This window comes from Drosophila biarmipes, chromosome 2R (genome assembly GCF_025231255.1).
Source record: "Drosophila biarmipes strain raj3 chromosome 2R, RU_DBia_V1.1, whole genome shotgun sequence".
Lineage (NCBI taxonomy): Eukaryota > Metazoa > Arthropoda > Insecta > Diptera > Drosophilidae > Drosophila > Drosophila biarmipes.
Window position 1 is genome coordinate 8,859,718 of NC_066615.1, and position 21,141 is coordinate 8,880,858.

A 21,141-nucleotide genomic window follows, 5' to 3' on the forward strand; every position below is an offset into this window, starting at 1 on the left:
GCGTCCCCCTGCCTGAACCCCACACCCCCTCAGTCGGACTGTTGCGGCGTTTTCATTCATATTCATCCATTAAGTTCCGCTGCCAGCACATTTTCGGCTGCACACACACACTGGCATTGCGTTTTCCGTATGTCCTTTGTGCGAGGGTGTTGGTGGAGGATGCCCGCCAACAAACACAAATTCCAGCTCAAGGAATTCGCCTGCTCTCTCCGTCGCTCTCCCGAACTGGGCTCTGCTCTCTCCCGCTCGGCTGCTGCTGCCGCGGCCGCTGCTCGGCTCTCGCTCCGGCTCCTCTCGGCTCCGTACCGTTATATACCTTGGCTGAAATTTTCAGCTTCAGTCCCGGATGAGATTTAGCAACGTGCGCTACAGCCTCTCTCCGAATTCCGCTGAAAATCATAGGCCACAGTCGAGTGAAAAACAAAGCGCGTGCAAAAGCTGCCAACGATCCAAGGGAATTTTTCTACACAACAAGCAATAATTAAATGCATCAATTACAGCGAAAATAATCGAGCGTTGTGTGTGTGTACGGAGCGGAGAGAGATTAAATAAAATAATAAACCCGATTTACAACAATGTTAAGTGTGGAAACCTTTGGCACGCAACTAAAAACGGAGGCAGCGACGTCGGCGTCGCAGTTCGCATTGTGTATAATAAAATTGGCGAAAGGCGAAATGAATTGAGCAGGCAGCGGACCCAAAAAGGAGAGGCGGAGCAGGAGCAGGGGGCGGGGCAGCAGGGAGCGGCAGGATACGATACTAGAAAGCAGAAAGCCGAGGAAGATGTGCGCGCACAATACAAAAAATTACAAAGCATACTTTTGGGAGCGGCAAATGGCCAAAATCAACAGAAACAGCAAAGGCAAAGGCAACAAAAGCAACAGCAACACCAACACCAGCAGCCACACCAACACCAGAGCAGCGGCGCCGGCAGCATCACTAAGCGCAAAAACAAAAACAAAGGCACCAACAGCAGCATCAGCAACAACCACAGCGATGTCACCGTTACAACGGAACATTTGCAAATAAGCAATAGGTTAGAGCAAGAGGGCAGGAGATAGCGCCAGGAGAGAGCAGTGAAAGCGCAAAAGGGAGAGGGAGCGAGCGCAAGTAAGTGAGAGCTCCCCAGTGTGTGAGTGTGTGTGTGTGCGTTGGCAGCGCTGTCGGCGTCGGCAGCGCAGCTTTCTCCGTTTCCAGTGCTCTCGTTTTGATTAAACTTTGTGCGAGTAGGTCGGTGGGGCGCGGTTCAGCCACCCCCTCCGACCCCACCGCCCGCACCGCCACCCCCGACCCACAGCCCTCCAGCCCGCACAACCTCACCCGAAGTGTGCACGGCGAAAAAGGTCCTAAGAACTCTCGGAAAGTAGTTACTTTTCATAGCAGAAACAGAAAACACCTTTTTTTTAAGATTTGCAGTAAGAAAAACCATTAGGTAAAGACAAGAGAATCCTTTTTTGCAATACAATTCGAAAAGGATTCAAAACAGTAGCACCATGGCGGTTGAGTTTGACAAACGTCAAGGTTTAGTTTTTCTCTAAATAGTGATATTCCTTATCAGAAGAAGGTTTATAATGAGTGTCTAATTAGATAATCATTATGATCTATCATTGTTATAAGTGTACGACCATGTTGATAGAGATAATGTCTAACAAAAAAATGATTAAAAACTATGATTAATCATAATTATTTGTATATGACCATCATAATATATCAAAAGAATCAAGCAATCCGCAGATATTTTATAATATTTGACATAACTCAAAAAATTAAGGGCCTTAACTACCCGGTTTCTCGCTGTGTGGGCACTTTTCGCATGGCAATATGCTTAGCGGACAGCCGGAGCATAAGGTGAAAGCCAGTCCAGCAATTTAATTTCCGCAAACAAGCCAGGCAGCAAAGCAGTCAGGCAGCTCGCAGGTCGCAGCTTTCAGCTTTCAGCTCGGTCCGAGGAAAAGCTGAAAAGCAGGCAACAGAGAACAGAACGCAGAAAACGGGCAACAGAAAGCAGCCAGCAGCTAGCAGCCAACGGTATCCGCTTGGCATCAGCAGCCATGTGGCAAGCAATTAAACTCGCGCAAAAATTAACATAAGCCCGCAGAAAAGAAAGGAGAAATGAGCCCAAGTGAAAGACGGTGCGCTCGAAAGTATGCAAGCTAGTTGGCCTGGCCTTTCTTTCTTTCCGCTCCCCTCGCCTTTCCAAAGGGCGAGTGTGTGTGGGTGGGTGAGTGAGTGGGTGTGTGTAAATAGGCGTGAGCCAGTGTGTGTGCGCGTTGACAGAGCCCGCATAAAAAGAAGCGAACCAGAACGAGAACGAGAATAACCAATGCAAAATAAAGCCGACTGTTGATGAGCTGATCAAAAATACACACTTTCCCACACAGTGAAATTTGGCTAGATGAGAAAATACCAGGGATATTCTGTGCAACTTACAAATAAAGCACGTTATAAAGAAAAACTCTTTTGGTTTTTGAACTTTCAGTTTTTTATCCTTTTTAAGGTTCTAAAAGTATGCAGTGCATAAAACAACAGCATCTCAAGTTCTACTTCTAAAGTTTAAAAAAACACAAATCTAAATGAGCAAATACCAACTATATTTAAGTGCAAAACATACATACACACTTCCTTTTGGTTTTCTGAATTTATAAATTATTGGTGCTTAAAAGTATGCAGCGAAAAAATACAATACAACACCATAATGCTATTTGTCAAATTTTATTCACTAATTAGTTTCCAAAAACATTAAAAGTACCTTTTCAATACACTAGCTACCAATTATCATATACTGCCAAAGGCTCCATCCCGCCCAATCAGCAAATCATAATCGTTAATCAATATTTCACTTTTCATTAAATCAGCGGTTGCCAAGAGCTTTCACATAAGAGCTGTATCACCTGATCGCTTGTAAGCCTCCGATAAAAGGGCAATTTATAATCATCCACTGTGCGACTAATTGACTGGCATTATAATATACTTGTCCAAGATAAGAGGAAGATTTACAATTTGCCAACCAGTATCTAATTATCAGCAGGTTGCAGATTTACCGGCGAACTATGGGAACTGAAAAATAAAATGTGATTCGATTAGCGGTGGCTCACTGTGTTTACTTCATCGTTCCACCAGCTCGTGGCGGTGTCATAAAAATAGCCTAATAAATGGCAAAACAAATCCTCGCGGGTCGCAGGTTGCTCACGCATGAGGATGTGTGTGTATGGTATATGGTTACTTGTGTTTTTGCGCCCGACGCATTTGATAATAAATCCATAAATCCTTTTTTTATGGCAGCCAAAAAGCGAGGCACGGCAACAAGAAGCTCAATTCGATTACTTGCCAAAGGAGCGGTCGCCTGATAAATTTGAATGTAACATAAATCGGACAGCTGGCAGAAGGGAAACAAAATCGGGGAGCTGATTACCAATAACTACAAACACTGATAAAAAGGGCACACTCTACTTGGTATTCAGAGGTGTTATTTATGTATTGGATGCCACCACTATGGATTTGAAATCAATTTAAAACACAATTTTTTTTGTCTAAAAGTATGCAGTTAATCAAAGAATGTCGTGTTTCTTTTTTTTTTTTTTGATTTTTCTAAAGTGAATTTTACTATTGCCTTTCGTTCTTGCTTCGGCAGAACATATACTAAAATTGGAACGATACAGAGAAGATTAGCATGGCCCCTGCGCAAGGATGACACGCAAAATCGTGAAGCGTTCCACATTTTTTACTTGAAACTAGTCGTAATTTGATCTACTCCTATATACCAAGTTGAAAACTAATTATAATTTATAATTAAGAGATTATTTACTTAAGAAAACATTTAGGTTAAAGGCTTTAATTAGATCTGTTCCTGGATTATATTAAATAAAGATATTAATTAAAAAAAAAAAAAAAAAAAAAAAAAAAAAAAAAAACTATTGCCTTTCAAATATATTGTTGCATACCTAAAATTACATATTAGGGTTTTTTAAATTTCGAAGGATTTCTGTGGAATCCCAGATTATTTACTTTTTAACCATTAAAGTTGTAAAAGTTTAATTGAAAATGGTACTTTGTTGTTTATCACACTATAAACTGGCATTCGAACTTCCGCAATCTTAAAATAAAGTATTTTTATTTTTTCTAAAATAGCAAATTAATTAGGAATTTCGAATCATTACAACTAGTTAGTTCTCATGTCAATATTTTGAGCGGTGTAGTTACACCCCAGAAGTCCGTAAGCTGACGTGGCCAAGTCAAAATCACGTAGCCGAGAAATAACGATGCAACTACTCTGGTCTCGAAAAGTGAAACACAAAACGAACCCTCACCGCGGGGATAACCAAGTAGTATCGACTCGAACTCGACTCCGGCGATTTGCTTTTTTCATTTATTGGAAATGTTTTGCCCTCTACATTTGTTGCTGAGGTTGTTGTTGTCAATGCGATACGTCGGCTCAATTTATGGCGCCCCATTGGTTTTGCCCATCTCCAACTCACCAGTTTGCTGGCTTGTTTTGCAATTGATTTATACGTGTGTGCGTGTTTTCAATGAGATAAACAGACGGATTTTGATTGATTTATTGGTTAACGCTGCATTTAATTGGGCAACCATCGGAGTTATAGCCATAAATAGCTCAAAACAAGAGCAAAGCAAAGCCCATGGAATTACACATTGGTATTGATTGCGTTCGACAAGAGGTCAATTGAACCATCAATGTTAACATTTTAGTTACGATTTCGAGTATGTAAATGCGATATTTCAATTGGGTTAATAATTGAGCCAATTAGCATTATGCAGGAAATAAGTTGGTATTTAATCATACGTCCCAAAAGTCGGCAACTCTATATCTACTAGAAACTTTTATTATCCTACTCAATTGGCTTTCTTGCAAATCAGGAGCTTGAAACCAGTCTAGTCAATTAAATTTTAATCGCTTTAGCTTAAAAATGTTCATGTGCATTTCAGGCTATTTGCATTACTGAGAGTCCATTTGATTGCAGGCTTAGAGCAATTAACTCCGGAATTAAATATGATTGAGAAGTGTACGGTGACAGTGAGTGACTTTTGCCTTTTAGGTCCTTTTGTGCTTCTTGCATTAAATGCCCATAGTCTAGGAGGTAAAATACCCTGGTGTTTTGAAACCACTTTATAAACAGCCTAAAAGTGTGTAAGCTTAAAAAGGAAGTAGTATTTTGTAAATCGAACCTCTGATCTTAAATTATGTTGTTGCATACTTTTGCACATCTTAGTGAATTATAACGGAATTCTAGTAATCTGTTCATCGTTGCCCAGCTGTTTTTCTTTATATTTACTTGTTTGACTTAAATCAACACCAGTTAGTCAACTCTTAAACGATTAGTCGAGAAATATACGGTTTAGTTTGAAATGTACATATTTGCAGTACTGGATGCCTACTTTTCTGAGCATCCATTTAATAGCATGCAATTAAGGCTAGAGAGAAGTTGTTAAATAGGACGCAGGAATTGAATAGGATTAAAAGGTTAATATGTACTGACTTTTGCCGTTTAATGTTCATTACTAGCTTTTCCTTTGAATATCATTAATTACAGGAAAGAAGCAAATATTAAAAAGGCTCCCCTGCAAAATATTACGTATACGTAAATTAGTTTTCTGGATTTTGACCCTTTTGTGGCGGGATTTCATAGAAAAGCGCCCTGACCACTCACAATGGCTTAGTGCACAATAACTTCGCATCCATTGAATGCGAATCAATCACGGACATCTCATTGTGGCCCGTTCATTTCACCCCGTATCAGGGCCCATCAATCAGGTGGCAGCCATGGCGTATGCGTTACGTGGCTTTTCATTACGAGCTGGTGCTGGAAAAACTTTCCAAATCAAAGAGAGCCGCGCACAATGGCTGCCAAATGAACAGGCCCCCGATTCCGCATTTCCAGATACCCAGATACGTATAGGCATATGGCCAATGACAACATCAATAGTTTTGAAAAGTGTCAGAGGAAGCCGCCTGGAACATTTCCGTGCCAAAGTGTCGGGGCTCGCAGCTCGCAGCTCGATGCTCCTTGTTCGAGCCAAGTTCTTTCCCCGACTGTTGCACGGCCTGTTGTTATTTTTGTCGTTTTTGCCACTGCCATTGTTGGCAACAGTAATAAACGAACAACAAATGTTGTGGGTGTGGCTGAAATGGCTGGCTGAGGCCTGCCAAGGAAACGCATTCAAGCCGGTTTCATTTTCATTTACATTCACATTTACATCTACAGTTTTCATTTCCATTAAAACAAATCACACAGAAAATGTCATTTTGCAGAAAGGACAAAGCAAGTCGGCCCCTGGCATTGTAAATATATTATTTCGCTTCCTTTCCCACGATTCCCTGCCAAGTCGAGATATATCAAAGGCCAGTGCTGTGGACAGTTTCTCATAAATCTCGCCATTCTGCTTCTCATGGTTCTTATCCGCTGGGTGTGTCTACATGCATTTCCCTTGCCAAGGCTCGAAGGTCTCCGGACGGCCATAACCGCTAAGCTCAAGCCTTTTTCGGTGCTTAACCGCCCAAGTTGGCTTATCGTAATTATCGCTGCATCCGGATGCATCGCTGCGAATCTTCATCTGGGTAATTATTACCACCGCAAGTTTTGCATCTGGCTCACCCAGATGGTCTGACATTTCCACATCTACTTAGTTAATTTTATAATTTTCAACGGCGCCACTTTACGAGTTATCCCACGGCATCTATTTGAAGTTTATTGCGGTCGTTCTAGGCGCCGTAAATTCGTCAAGTTACGAGACCTTTGAAAGGTTAACTATGAGGCAGGAAGGGCAAAGTTGTCTCTTTCGATACTTGAGTTTGAAATATTTGCCATAAACTCCCTCAAATGTGTTCGTTGGAAGGGGAAAGTGTGTTTAAATGGAAATAACATTTGAAGTTAAAATTCAATTCACTTACCTAAAGAAATTAACATATTGTATTGTGCAAAAGATGTTATAAGCATAAAGAAGAACAAGGCCCTACAAATTGTAAGCCTTACAATGTCCTCATCCTTCTTTACAACGCAAAATGTTTTTCAAACCAAACACAGGTGTCCTTAATAAGGAAAGCACAAATTCTATTTTCCCAACTAGATTATGTAGAGTGCTTTCCAATCATAAAAAGGGTCGAGTTATATAAGTTTTGTATTTGATAACGCTTCCAGAGGAAAGTGTGTAGAGCCATCAGAGTAATTATTTCAGGGTTTTTCCGGTCGGACCGCTCTGTAATCCCCACCTAACACCCCGTTTTTATATGCTTGCAGGGTCTGGGAAAATGGCCAACGCCTTGCGTGGGTGCAGCCAAAAGGACGAGCAGTGAGAGGGACAGCGACAGAGAGCGAGCGAGAGATACAGAGAATCGTAATCCTTGCAGCTGCAAAGCAGATAAAATCACGTATCCGCCATGGAGCCCGTGATGAGTCTGGCATTGGCCGCCCACGGACCGCCTAGCATACTGGAGCCGCTGTTTAAAACCGTAACCACGAGCACAACGACCACCACGACCACGACGACCAGCACGACGACGACGACGAGCAGTCCTGCGGGATACGCGCCGGGATATCCGGGGGGCACCACCCTCCTGACGGCCCTGCTCGAGAATCTCACGTCGACGGCGGCCAGCGGACTGTACGATCCCTACTCGGGCAATCAGACGAACGGCACAATGGGCTTCGAGACGAAGGGACCCCGCTACTCACTGGCCTCCATGGTGGTCATGGGCTTCGTGGCGGCGATTCTGAGCACGGTGACAGTGGCGGGCAATGTCATGGTGATGATATCCTTCAAGATCGACAAGCAGCTGCAGACGATCAGCAACTACTTCCTGTTCTCGCTGGCCATCGCGGACTTTGCCATCGGGGCCATATCGATGCCGCTGTTCGCGGTTACCACGATTCTGGGCTACTGGCCCCTCGGTCCGATCGTTTGCGACACCTGGCTGGCACTGGACTACCTGGCCTCGAACGCCTCAGTTCTGAACCTGCTGATCATCAGCTTCGATCGGTACTTCAGTGTCACACGACCGCTGACATATCGCGCCAAGAGGACCACCAATCGGGCGGCTGTGATGATCGGCGCCGCCTGGGGCATCAGCCTGCTCCTCTGGCCGCCGTGGATCTACAGCTGGCCCTACATCGAGGGCAAGCGGACGGTGCCCAAGGACGAGTGCTACATCCAGTTCATCGAGACCAACCAGTACATCACCTTCGGCACGGCACTGGCCGCCTTCTACTTCCCGGTCACCATCATGTGCTTCCTCTACTGGCGCATCTGGCGCGAGACGAAAAAGCGGCAGAAGGATCTGCCCAACCTGCAGGCGGGCAAGAAGGACTCCAGCAAGCGATCGAACAGCAGGTGAGTTGAATTTTGCTAAGGGCCAGGGATTTAAGTAACCACAGGACCAGCCCAATTCCAAATATTTAAGCCTAGGTATCAAAGAAACAATCATCAATGTTATTGATTTTCAAACTATAGATTTATACAAATTTAAGCTACAAGTTAAGTGATTAAATTATATGTTAAAAATACTTTATAATTGGTAAATTCTCTAAAAAAGTTAACAATAATCAAGTTTAAAATATTCAATACCAGGAAATGAATAAATAAATAGATTTGATTAAGGATGTACATTTTATTATCTGTAAAAATATAGCAACTTTTTTTTATCATAAGAAAATTATCGTAGGCCATCAACTCTTTGACAAGTTGTGTCGTGGGAAAAAAAAAAAAAAAAAAAAAACAAAGTGCGTGCTTACGCGTTATTATTTTGTTATCTATTCTTCGTGTGCTAATAATAGCACAGATCATAAAAATTCGGACGCTGTCTAGCGCAGTGTCGGCAGTGGGACAACAACAACAACATAAGTGTAGTGCGACAAGACTGCATTTGTGCCCGCTAGGGCACCGCTGTTCCCCTCACACTGCGCGCAGCCGTACAAGAGGGGCAATAAAAGCAGTGATTGACTTACATTCGACTTTGCATAAAATCGAGAGAAATGGCAAATACCAGAGAAACAATGCTTCTGGGCGAAGCTCTGAGAAAAGCCGTCATGGACGAGGTGATTCCAGGAGAGTTAACCCTGGCAGAAAATCTGGCCACTAGCGGCAAGCTTAACTCATATGGTATAGCAGTATCAAGCAGTAATGCAGCCTGTATCACCAGTACTCTGACAACAACTCACAGTCCAATATATACCTACACTACATCATCACCCAGCATATGCAGTGGCATGTGCTCAACGCCTATGCCTCCTAAAGCATTAAGCACTTCTATAGACTTCCCCCCTCTACCGGATTCACCCAGATGGCAAAAAATCCAGAGCCAGAAGAGGAAGGGGTCATCGAACTCACCAATAAGTCAACGAAAACGTGCCGATATTAGAAATTTAGAACCCAGTGACCCTGTGTCAGCAAACAGGTTCGAAACACTATCAGTTGATGACGATGAGATGGACTGCAATAGTGTGGACGAACCATCGACTAGCGCTGCAGCAGCGGCTTACCGTTCTCACACCGCTTCTAAGGCTAAAGACAGCAATGCACATAACAAGAACGCAAACGTACAAAGTAAAACTGATTCATCTACGGTAAAATCTGCTTCTACTGGTAGTCCAAAACCACCACCAATCGTTCTTATGGACGTGACAAACGTGAACGAACTTCTTATCGCTATCGAGGAAGTTACAAATCTTGAAAATGTTGAAATCAAATCCTCTGTGGGCTCCACTCACAGAATCTACACCAAAGACGCAAACACCTACAGGGCTGTAGTACGACAACTAAATTCCCTGAAAATTGAATTCCATTGCTATCAATTGAAAGACGAGAAACCATTCAGAGTTGTTGTGCGAGGATTACACCATTCACAGCTCCATCATAAAATCAAAGAGGAATTACTCAGACAGGGGCATAAAGTTCTATCAATATATAACCCAAAAAGCAACAAGAGCGGTGAACAGATGAACCTCTTCTTCATTAATGTAGAAAGGAATCTAAATAACAAAGATATACTCCAACTACGATCTCTATGTCGCCAACGCGTCCGTTTTGAAGTAGCCAGAAAAGCACAAGACATAGTGCAATGTCGGAGATGCCAATCGTTTGGTCATACTGCAAGATATTGCTACAGACCTTTTATCTGTGTCTCTTGCGGTGACTACCATAAATCATCAGATTGTCCCAGAAGCAAAGAAGCACCAGCAACTTGCACTCACTGTGGTGAAAATCACCCAGCTAACTTCCGTGGCTGCAAATCCTATCAAAAATTGCTCAAAATGAACGAAAATGTACAGAAAACCCCAAAAGTGAGCATAAACAATAACTCTACACCCAAACATTATGAAAATGGAGTTTCTTATGCTCAAATAGCCAGAAATGCAAATCCAATCACGGAAAAACAAAACAAACGACCAGGAAACCTAACAAATAGGCTACAGGACGCCATTCAACAGCAACATCACTACGGTGCAAAAAATCATGCGCACTTTTTCCCAGATGTGTCACAACAGCAAAATGCACAAGAATCTAAACTAGAAATGGCAGTTGCATCGCTCTCAAAAGCTATCGAAGGTCTATACGCCATGCAAGCCCAGATGCTGAAGATGCTGGTTGCAATTAACGCGCAACTTACACAATGTCCCAAATAAAAATTCTCACCTGGAACACGCGAGGTGCTGCCGGCAAAATGACGGAAATCGGCCACCTTGCGGAGAGAGAGAATATTGACATTCTCCTTCTCACTGAAACGAAGACATCCAACCTTCAACTATTTGGATATGAAGTCTACACTTCAAATCTACCTGACGGCAGCCACAGGGGTGGAGCTGCAATCCTGGTTAACAAAAAGATCAATCACTTTCCCATCGAGCCAATCGTCCATGCTAAAGTCCAAATCGTGGGTGCCAGAATCCAAACATGTATAGGACAAATATTCATCGGATCAATCTATTGCCCTCCGAACTTCAGCTGGACTCAATCAGAATTTGATGACATATTCGCTAACTTCAACTTCCCAAGATCATTTATCAGCGGAGACTGGAACGCCAAACATCCATGGTGGGGTTCTGCGATCACCTGTCACCGAGGTAACTTACTTGCCGCAAGCGCCATCTCAATTAACGCCAACATCCTGGCGACTGGAGCACCAACATACTATCCAAGCGCAGTAAATCGAAGACCATCCTGTTTAGACTTTGCAATTTATCGCAACATTCCACACGACAAGCTAAGCATCAGAGACAGCTGGGACCTTGAATCGGACCACCTATCTCTCATCACTACATTAAAAACAGAAGCCATACAATGCACTCAACGTAGACAACTTCTTAGCAAACACACAAATGTAGCTGTTTTCAAGGAAGAACTATGTAGATCGATACGCCTTAACATTGAGCTCAACTCTGCTGCTGAGATTGACGACGCTGTAGACCTCTTCACTACCAACGTGACAAATGCGGCGAGGAGTGCAAACGTGTACACTGCAAACAATCATGGCAGAGCCCTCATACGCCACTCGAATAGAATTGACCCAAACATTGCAGAGATTCTAGTCCGTAAGAGAGCACTGAGAAGACGTTATATTCGAACGCACAGTCCTGAGGATAAAGCTCAATGGCATAGATGCGCCAGAGAGCTTCACGTTGCCATGGCTGAATTGAAAAATGCGCAATTCGAACATATGCTGACCAATATGGACTATTCTAATGATTCCATTTTTAATATGTGGTCCTTTACCAAAAAAGTAAAAAGAATGCCACAGAAAGTTACGCCTCTGAAGAACAGCAATGGTAACTGGTGTCGCTCCTTAGAAGAGCAAGTACAAACATTTGCGGAACACCTTGGCGACAGATTCACTGCGTTTAATTTCGCATCCGAGGAGGATATCAACAGAATAAACGAAATACTACAGCGCCCTTTCCAGATGTCACCTCCAATAAGACATATCCGTCTGGAAGAAGTCTCAAACATGATACGTACCCTCAAAAGTCGAAAGGCGCCAGGTCATGACCTAATAAGCAACGCAGTACTTAAAATCCTTCCCAAGAGAGCACTATTACTTATCACATTGATATTCAATGCGATACTTAGAGTGCAATACTTTCCCAAAAAATGGAAGAGTGCTAGAATCAGTATGATTCTAAAGCCAGGGAAACCGGAACAGGATCCATGCTCCTACCGGCCTATCAGCCTCCTGCCCTCTTTATCGAAGGTAATGGAAAGGCTGATAGCTTCCCGACTTATAATACACCTAGAAGACAATGATACTATCCCAATGCACCAATTCGGATTCAGAGCCGGCCACAGTACGATTGAGCAATTGCACCGTGTAGTCAATCACATCCTGAAGGCCTACGACAATAAAGAATACTGCAACGGCATCTTTCTTGACATACAACAGGCATTTGATAGAGTTTGGATCCCGGGACTACTAGCCAAAGTCAAAACAGCGCTGCCAGCCAACCTGTTTGAGCTCATCAGATCGTTTCTCACAAACAGAGATTTTTGCGTCCAGTCCAGAGACGCAATCTCTGCAAATGTTGCCATTACAGCTGGCGTTCCCCAAGGAAGCGTCTTAGGACCGCTACTGTACTCCATCTTTACAGCAGACATCCCCAAGCCAAGCTATGAAGAAATGACCTACGACAACAGCAAAATGCTGCTGGCCAGCTTCGCTGACGACGTCTGCTTTCTCAGCTCCTCGAACAGTGAGACCGAGTCTTCACAAACGCTGCAAACCTACCTCAACGAATTCGAGAAATGGGCCACGGCGAACAATATCAAAATCAACGAAAGCAAATGCGTAAACGTTTGCTTTACGTTACGCCGAAAAACAACTCCGGTGGTCCACATTAATAATGTGGACATAGAGCAAGCGACTAAGGCGAAATACCTAGGCCTCACACTGGACAAACGCCTAACCTTCCGAGAACATATTGCCAGAGTCGTCAAAATGTGCAACCTAAAGCGGAACCAATTATTCTGGATGCTAAACAAGAAAAGCAAACTATCTCTAAGATGCAAGCGGCACATTTATCAACAAATCATCGCACCAACTTGGAGATATGGAATCCAAATTTGGGGAGTGGCGGCTGCGTCCCACCGAAAACGTTTCCAAACCGTCCAGAACAAAACATTAAGACAAATCACTGGCTGTGAGTGGTTCGTTAGCGGCCAAACGCTTCACAATGACCTAAACCTGAGTCTTGTTGAAGACCAAATATCGTTCTTCTCAAGCAGGTACAACGACCGTCTAACTGCCCACCGTAATCGTCTAGCCCGGAGATTACAGGGGGCTATCCCAATTCGCAGGCTCAAAAGAAGACATTTTGGGCTGCTCCTAAGAGACTAATATGAATATATTATTTACTTGAAACTAGTCGTAATTTGATCTACTCCTATATACCAAGTTGAAAACTAATTATAATTTATAATTAAGAGATTATTTACTTAAGAAAACATTTAGGTTAAAGGCTTTAATTAGATCTGTTCCTGGATTATATTAAATAAAGATGTTAATTAAATAAAAAAAGAAAATTATCTGTAGGGGTTTAAAAGATGTGCCTAAGAGTATGCAGAGAATAAAATAAAGTCGTCTTTATGAATGAATTTAAGGTATTTTTTTTTTTTTTCCCACCGTAATCGTCTAGCCCGGAGATTACAGGGGGCTATCCCAATTCGCAGGCTCAAAAGAAGACATTTTGGGCTGCTCCTAAGAGACTAATATGAATATATTATTTACTTGAAACTAGTCGTAATTTGATCTACTCCTATATACCAAGTTGAAAACTAATTATAATTTATAATTAAGAGATTATTTACTTAAGAAAACATTTAGGTTAAAGGCTTTAATTAGATCTGTTCCTGGATTATATTAAATAAAGATGTTAATTAAAATAAAATAAAAAAAAAAGGTATTTTTAAGTTTAAAATATATTGTGGCAAACTTTTAGGAACATATTGTTATTTGTTTTTTATTTTTGTGGCACTCCGGTCTTTTTATTTACAGAAGTGGCTTCCAAAGCAGTGTAAAAACATTAAAATTTGTTGCGATATCTTAAAAACCTAAACGTCTTGTTATAAATCCCTTGCACATATGTATAACATATTTTCTTTTGACAATCTTGTAGTGACGAGAACACGGTGGTGAACCACGCGTCCGGCAACCTGCTGACCTTCGCCCAAATGGGGGGCAACGATCACGACACCTGGCGGCGACCGCGCTCCGAGAGTTCAGCGGATGCGGAGAGTGTCTACATGACCAACATGGTCATCGATTCCGGCTACCATGGGATGCACTCGCGCAAGTCAAGCGTAGGATCGCTAAAGTGAATTCCCCCCTTCTTCTAGATTCTAATACGCATTCCAATCCGCAGATCAAAAGCACGAACACAATCAAAAAATCGTACACCTGCTTCGGCAGCGTCAAGGAGTGGTGCATCGCGTGGTGGCACTCCGGTCGCGAGGACTCCGACGATTTCGTCTACGAGCAGGAGGAGCCTTCTGATTTAGGGTATGCAACACCAGTAACAATTGAAACTCCTTTACAAAGCTCCGTCTCCAGGTAGTAAAAACAATCAAAATTCTGAACTTTAATCGTCTATATTTCGAGTAAGCCGACACCGCACCAAACTCTCTCTCTCACCCCAAAGTATTCCTTGTATGACTCGCATCAATTGCACCCAGAGCACTTTTCCAAGAAGCAAACAAACAGCCAGCACCCAAATATATATAAACGCATATGTATCTTCGATTTCCCGTCCAATGCCTGTGCACACAAGCGAAGAGTGGCAGTGGTGAAAAGTGTCCAGCAAAATCCCTCACTGGCCACCACGATGCACCAGTCCCAGTACATCCCCTCCTCCCTATCCAGTTCCCTTCACATCCACACGCAAATCCATCAAAGTCGTAGCATCCAGCACCAAAGTAATCCACGTAGATGGAAGGCTTTGCACCACTGCACACATCGGGATGGAAACGGAAACAGAAACTAATTGAGGCTTACAGTCCTCAGCTCCAGAGGAGCTGTAGCCATTGTGCTCCCCAGTTTGTTGATTCCGATGGCTGTAATTAATTCATGAAATTGGATTTGGACAAGTGATAGTTTCAGCTTAGTTTGCGAATCTCCCCTGCGGGCGGAGAGCCAGTTTTGAATATCAAATGCAACGATTCTTGTTGACAGACTGCCGGCGAAAACATGCAAGAAGTCATTTGGGAACCTCTAAGGATTTTTAATCACATTTACATATAGAATATATCCCAATCGTAGTATAGCTTTAAAATCTGCAAAAATCCTCACTAGATTTTCTTAAATATCTTAAGGAGTAATTAGTCCTAAACACTCCAACAGCTTCAAAATTGTGAAAAACCAGTAGATTTTACAAACTATTTTAACTTTTACTAACGATTTGTTACATGTTCAAGCGATTTCATTAGGGATTATGTTCTTCACCTTTCAAGATTCGTTTTACAAAGTGCAAAGAGAGACAGAAGTCCTTTTAGCGAAACGCATTTGTTAATTGTGTCCACCCAACACATTCATTTGCACATATAAACAAAATGGATACTGTCCGATTTTGATCTTTAGTTTAAACAGCTGAGATACTGTATGCGTTCCATTAGCCGCAGCAAGTTATTTATTCAACCCCGAAAATCCACGAAATTGCATGCAAATTGATTTGCATGGATCTGTGGGGAATAATTAGCGAAAATAAACAGTTGAATGCATTAGCTAAAAAGCAATTCCATGTGCAATCTCTGCGTGGCATCAAAAGGAATTAGCGAAAACGAATTTTAGTCGAATTTGAAAAGTGTCGCCATTTAGGCCAGCCGACAGAATATGTGGAAAGCCCACACTTTATTGAAACGAGTGCCGAAGAGGCCTTTTAAGGATTCAGATACATAAATCCAACCGCTGGTCCTGTTTCAATTTATGTGGGCCCCTGGCACTCGGCTGGGTAATCGATTTAAGTTGCGATTTCCGGTCACTTGTTTCCATTCCGAAAAGCACTCTACACATGCATGATGTATTCCGTGTCCTGTGTGTTCTGAGTGTGCCACATTTAGACGAGCAGTTGCATCCCTACTTGCTGTTGCTGTTGTTGCCTGTCAGTGTCGTTGGAGTGGTCCACTCTCATGAGTGCTTCCGATACGAAATCAAATACCAAACGAAATCCCCTCTGTTTCGCCCTCTTTTTCGCAACCGCAGATGCACCTCGATGAACGTGATGCGGGACAACTACTCGATGGGCGGCAGTGTGAGCGGCGTCCGTCCGCCCAGCATTCTGCTGTCGGACGTCTCGCCCACGCCGCTGCCACGCCCGCCGCTCGCCTCCATTTCGCAGCTGCAGGAAATGAGTGCGGTTGCTGGCAATGGCAATCCGACTGCGAACGCGAATTCCAGCAGCACTGGCAATGGCGCCATCAACATCATCAACAACAACAACAACAGCAACCACAATGGCAATGGCACGGCAAATGGAAATGGCGGCGCGGGCGGAAACGGAAGTGGGGCAGCCGGAAATGCGTCGCACCGCGACTCGCGCACACTGCCCGTGATCAATCGCATTAACTCACGGTCGGTGAGCCAGGACTCGGTGTACACGATACTCATCCGCCTGCCGTCCGATGGGGCGTCCAGCAATGCGGCCAACGGAGGTGGAGGAGCTGGTAATGCGGGTGCTGGCTTAGGGGGAGGAGCTGCCTCGACAACCTTGAGCCTGCAAGGCGACTGTGCACCCTCCATCAAGATGATACATGAGGACGGGCCCACAACGACGACGTCGGCAGCTGCACCGTCAGTCGCCTCCGCCGCCACCGCAGCCGCCACGCGGCGACCTTTGCCCTCGCGCGACTCCGAGTTCAGCCTGCCACTCGGCAGGAGGATGTCCCATGCCCAGCACGATGCCCGACTACTCAACGCCAAGGTCATACCTAAGCAGCTGGGCAAGGGGGCGGTGGGCGGTGGCGGAGTGGGCGGGGCCCATGCCCTAATGAACGCCCGCAATGCGGCCAAGAAGAAGAAGAAATCGCAGGAAAAGCGGCAGGAGTCGAAGGCGGCCAAGACGCTCTCGGCCATCCTGCTGAGCTTCATCATCACGTGGACGCCGTACAACATTCTGGTGCTCATCAAGCCACTGACCACCTGCTCCGACTGCATTCCCACGGAGCTGTGGGACTTCTTCTACGCCCTCTGCTACATCAACTCGACGATCAACCCCATGTGCTACGCCCTGTGCAACGCCACCTTCCGGAAGACCTACGTCCGCATCCTCACCTGCAAGTGGCACACCCGGAATCGCGAGGGCATGGTGCGCGGCGTCTACAACTAGATAATTCACACTTAATCATAATTAGCCATCTGGCCAGAGAGAAGGATAACTACTAGTAGTTGCAATAAGTGTTGTGTGCTACAATTTATGGGAGGCAGTAAAACCAAAACTAGGCTTAGGATTACCCATTGACAAGCAGTACTGATTTTTTGATGTCCAGCCCCCGACTATATACACGCATTACCACACCGCGAGGGTTGCCACATATATTTATTTGCCAGAACTGAGGTTTGCAGGACTTGAGTCCATTCTTAGATAGTTTTAAAGGGCTCTTATAAAGTTCTTTAAAGGACAACCAATTTCAAGATCACTGTATTCCCGATCTCAGATCACCTTTCCTTCTCTGACTGCGTTCAGAGCCTTAAGTTCCCAGAGTTAAGGCCACCAACTGCTTCCAAGTACGCCAAAGATCTCATTCAGCCATCTCTAGACTTAATTCCCGAGGCAACCCTCCACAGCACCTGGGCAAGAATGATCCTCATGATCATGATCCCGAAGAGCGAGAGGTTCCATTTTGTTAGGCGTTCACGTACTGTTAGGTAGGCACATGCTCGATGCAAGAAGAATTTAATACAAATATAATGGATTACGGTTTGCAATTCATACACATACACATATGTTAAGGATATATATTTATTATTATACACATGGCAAATGAGTTAGCTTAAGTTGTTCGGCGAGTGGCAGAAACCCAAAAAGCTTTAATACAAGTTCAAAGTAGTTCAACGAATGGCGGTTGCATCTTGGCCAACCAATGGAAACGTTATGTTCTGGTTGCGATTTTCGTTGTGTAGGTTGGGTGACATGATATGATATGATATGTACGAGTATTTAATCGTAGGGGGAATATTGTGATTGTACTGCTCGTTTCCGATAGTTTGAATCAGTTTTTTGTACATGTGCGTAGAAGCCAAAGAGTAAAACTAATGAACTAAAAACCAAACCAAACCGTGCAAATCAATTTGTAGACACATACCTGCTAATATATCTGAATATGTATGTATAAAATAACGATTATTTGTATGTATTAAGAAAGCAACCCACCATGGTTCAACAACTAAGAACAAACATTTTGTAACTGACGAGGACAGCATCCCGAGGACCGGATCGGGGTGATCTATGTGAAACCAAAAAAACCAAGAGTAACAACAGTAACGCAAGCAATATGTTTGGGGCGACTGTCGAAGAGATGGCCCAGTTGAGGGAGGATCAAGGACACGGGGCGGGGATCGGGGATCGGGGATCGAGGATCAGGGATCGGGGATTGGGATCACTCGACGGAATAGTATTTAATAACCCTATCACTAGGTTGTGCTGAAAGTGGGCAACCCATCGACTGGCGGACCATCTCTTTGGACAACATCCTCGAATCGTACCATAACTCATAGCTGTTAAACCAAATGCTTCTTCGAAGTGCACCAATTCAAGTAACTAATTAATAGTACATAGACCGCAAGCATATTTAAAGCATATGAGAGAGTAAAATACATACAGTGTAAGCAAACGACATCCAGGTACTACGATATATATTCGATGCGATCGGGGAGCGAACATTTTTAATAAGTGTGTGTAGGTAAAACCAATTGAAATATTAACAAATGGTTCGTCCGAGTCGAATGGAAATCGAACTGGGGGCCCAGACGCGGGTGCGAGCGCGAATCAAGCCGAAATCAAAGCGACATTTGTAGTGTCTGTGACACAGTACGCATATTTATACCTAAACGATACGATATATACAAGTACTTATATACGAATACGACCTTTAATATGAAGTAACGAACAACAATGAACCACAACAACCAACCAACAACCCAAGAGACATGATTTACAACCACGCACACACATCCTAATGAAGCATATAGTACTGCAACCTGCAACCGCAAACAATATATATCCGACGAGAGCCAATCGCGAGTCGAGCAAACCAATCCAAAATACCTACATTTAGCCTTTAGACGTACATACATATATAATCTCGGCCCCAGCCGGGCACTCGATTACAAATAGATCACGTTTTTGACTACCAGCGAAAAGGTTTGACATATAGGATTACTGTTTACTGATTACCGATTGAAGATCACAGAGCAAGAGCAGGTGGACAGCGTTTTGACGAAGAGAGCAGATTTAATTGCATACAATCTAATTGTTTGGAAATATACTACGATATATAGTAATACATATATAATTTAAAGCTAACAATAAAAATGTGAATGAAAAAGAGTTATGTGCTTAGTCCTTTTCGGGGGTCTCGTCCTCGCCGTCGGCCGGGTGCTCCTCAGGACTCCTCATCAGCATCTGGGCGTTCTTCTGGATGATCTCCAGCTTCTGCTGCATCAGCTCCTGGCGTCTTTGCTCGGCCTTCAGCTGCTTGTCCTCCAGTTCCTCCAAGGTGGGTGGCTCCGCACTGGCTGCCTCCTGCATCATCTGCTGAATCCTCTTCGGCGGCTGTCGCAAAGTCTCATTCAGCGGCAATTCGGTACTATCATCGCTCTCCAAGGGAATGGTAAAGGCCTCCGAGGCAGCTGAAACAGGGGGTTATGGGAGATGTCACTAAATGACTTAAAGTCCCAACTCACGGTACTCCTTTTGGCCGGCCATTTTAGGTTTGCTGGACTTGGCTGAAGCGGGCTTGGGTGATTTGGTGTCGTCTTCGGTGGCGGAGGACTTGGAACCGGAGCAGCCCATGCTACGCAACCATTCAGGCGCAAGGCATTACGCCTAAGACTTCCGTTTTAGCGCTACTTTCACCTCTACATCTGCCGTTTCCGTTCGGCGGGAAGATGGCTGAAAGCGATGCTGATGTGATTTCCTGCTGCAGCCGTTCGGTTAGAGCCAACATTCAATTTCCGCCGCCGTTCAGCTCATTAGACTACGGCCGACTGCAGCTGAGGCCACGTTTAATGGCTCATTAGTATTGATTTTCCTGCGATTTACCAAGCAAGGTATGCGGCAGCCGCTCAGGACAGGCACTGGGACACTCCAGGACGCACAGCCGTTTGACGGGACAACGCGATGGCAACTGACTGCCGGGGAAATTGCAATGCAAAGTTTTCCGCGCGCGTGACCATTATTAATAATCGTCGGCTTGGCCAGGACAGCAGGACCAGGATCAATATTCACATGAGCTTTGCGTGGGTGCGGTTAATAATGAAGCGGCCAGCCAGGACAAACACAGACACAAAGGAATGAGCCCCACCCCACACCTCCCAACTAGCCCACAAAATGTCAATCAACTCCGCTGTCCATAATCAACGCTAATTGCGGTTTCATTCGCAAACACCGTCGATATCCGACTCCGAGTTTAGTGACCCACTCAACTTTGACCGGGCCAACGAGTGGGATGGCTGCTTGGGCAGCTACAGTCTTTGATTTCTGTCTCCGCCGTCGACACTTGGCCATAAAAGCCCACATGGCCCAAACAACTAACGGCTTCCGGCTGAAGACCAAGTCAAAGTCGAAGACGAGGACCGAAGCCCACGGAAACCGCGGCGCGTGCCAAACAACCGCCCATGTCGTCTACACTCGGCGCACAGTGGCTGATTTAAAAATTTTGTTTTTACCAAAAATATATCAAGTAATTTGGGTATTTGTTTTTTATTCACTTTATTTAAACATTTAAAGGATGGTCAACATTTTCTAAAGAAAAAGTGTATATAAAACATTTAGCAATAAAGGCTTCCACGTAAGTAAACAGAAAATTGAAACTATTTTTGAAACCTATTTTTAGTGACTTTTGGTTGATAAAAATGTTTTCCTAAAATTTAAATATATTTCATTATGGTTTTATACAAACTTTTTTTAGCTGATTACCGAGGAAATCTGACATT

General features: G+C 44.0%; 2 protein-coding genes and 1 non-coding gene across 4 annotated transcripts; 2 read left to right on the plus strand and 1 right to left on the minus strand.

Moving 5' to 3' along the window:
- Positions 1-352: 352 nt before the first annotated feature.
- On the plus strand, positions 353-18,530 carry LOC108026647 (muscarinic acetylcholine receptor DM1). Of its 2 annotated transcripts, none has more exons than XM_017097674.3 (5): positions 353-1,109; positions 7,253-8,342; positions 14,114-14,297; positions 14,360-14,547; positions 16,192-18,530. In XM_017097674.3, the coding sequence occupies exons 2-5, from the start codon at positions 7,393-7,395 to the stop codon at positions 17,312-17,314; spliced, it is 2,445 nt and encodes an 814-aa protein (XP_016953163.1). In that variant the 5' UTR covers positions 353-1,109; positions 7,253-7,392; the 3' UTR covers positions 17,315-18,530. The 2 variants fall into 2 exon arrangements, with proteins under 2 accessions (XP_016953163.1, XP_016953165.1); XM_017097676.3 differs by having other exon boundaries at positions 14,360-14,496.
- On the plus strand, positions 3,615-3,721 carry LOC127011480 (U6 spliceosomal RNA). The gene has a single exon (XR_007764464.1). It is a non-coding gene; the product is annotated as a U6 spliceosomal RNA (small nuclear RNA).
- An 832-nt stretch (positions 18,531-19,362) lies between the features above and the next one.
- On the minus strand, positions 19,363-20,343 carry LOC108026645 (uncharacterized). Its single transcript, XM_017097668.3, has 2 exons — positions 19,891-20,343; positions 19,363-19,836 (listed from the first exon to the last, which is right to left on the minus strand). Exons 1-2 carry the CDS (start codon positions 19,997-19,999, stop codon positions 19,544-19,546), a joined length of 402 nt encoding a protein of 133 aa, XP_016953157.1. The 5' UTR covers positions 20,000-20,343; the 3' UTR covers positions 19,363-19,543.
- Positions 20,344-21,141: the final 798 nt, after the last annotated feature.

What these genes read in the sequence shown, in the direction of transcription:
- LOC108026647 (XM_017097674.3), top strand. Translation starts at nt 7,393, where the DNA reads ATGGAGCCCGTGATGAGTCTGGCATTGGCCGCCCACGGACCGCCTAGC. An exon ending in AGCAAGCGATCGAACAGCAG is followed by an intron (nt 8,343 to 14,113) that starts GTGAGTTGAATT and finishes ACAATCTTGTAG; the next exon opens with TGACGAGAACACGGTGGTGA. An exon ending in TTACAAAGCTCCGTCTCCAG is followed by an intron (nt 14,548 to 16,191) that starts GTAGTAAAAACA and finishes TCGCAACCGCAG; the next exon opens with ATGCACCTCGATGAACGTGA.
- LOC108026645 (XM_017097668.3), bottom strand. Translation starts at nt 19,999, where the DNA reads ATGGGCTGCTCCGGTTCCAAGTCCTCCGCCACCGAAGACGACACCAAA. An exon ending in GGCCGGCCAAAAGGAGTACC is followed by an intron (nt 19,837 to 19,890) that starts GTGAGTTGGGAC and finishes CCCCTGTTTCAG; the next exon opens with CTGCCTCGGAGGCCTTTACC.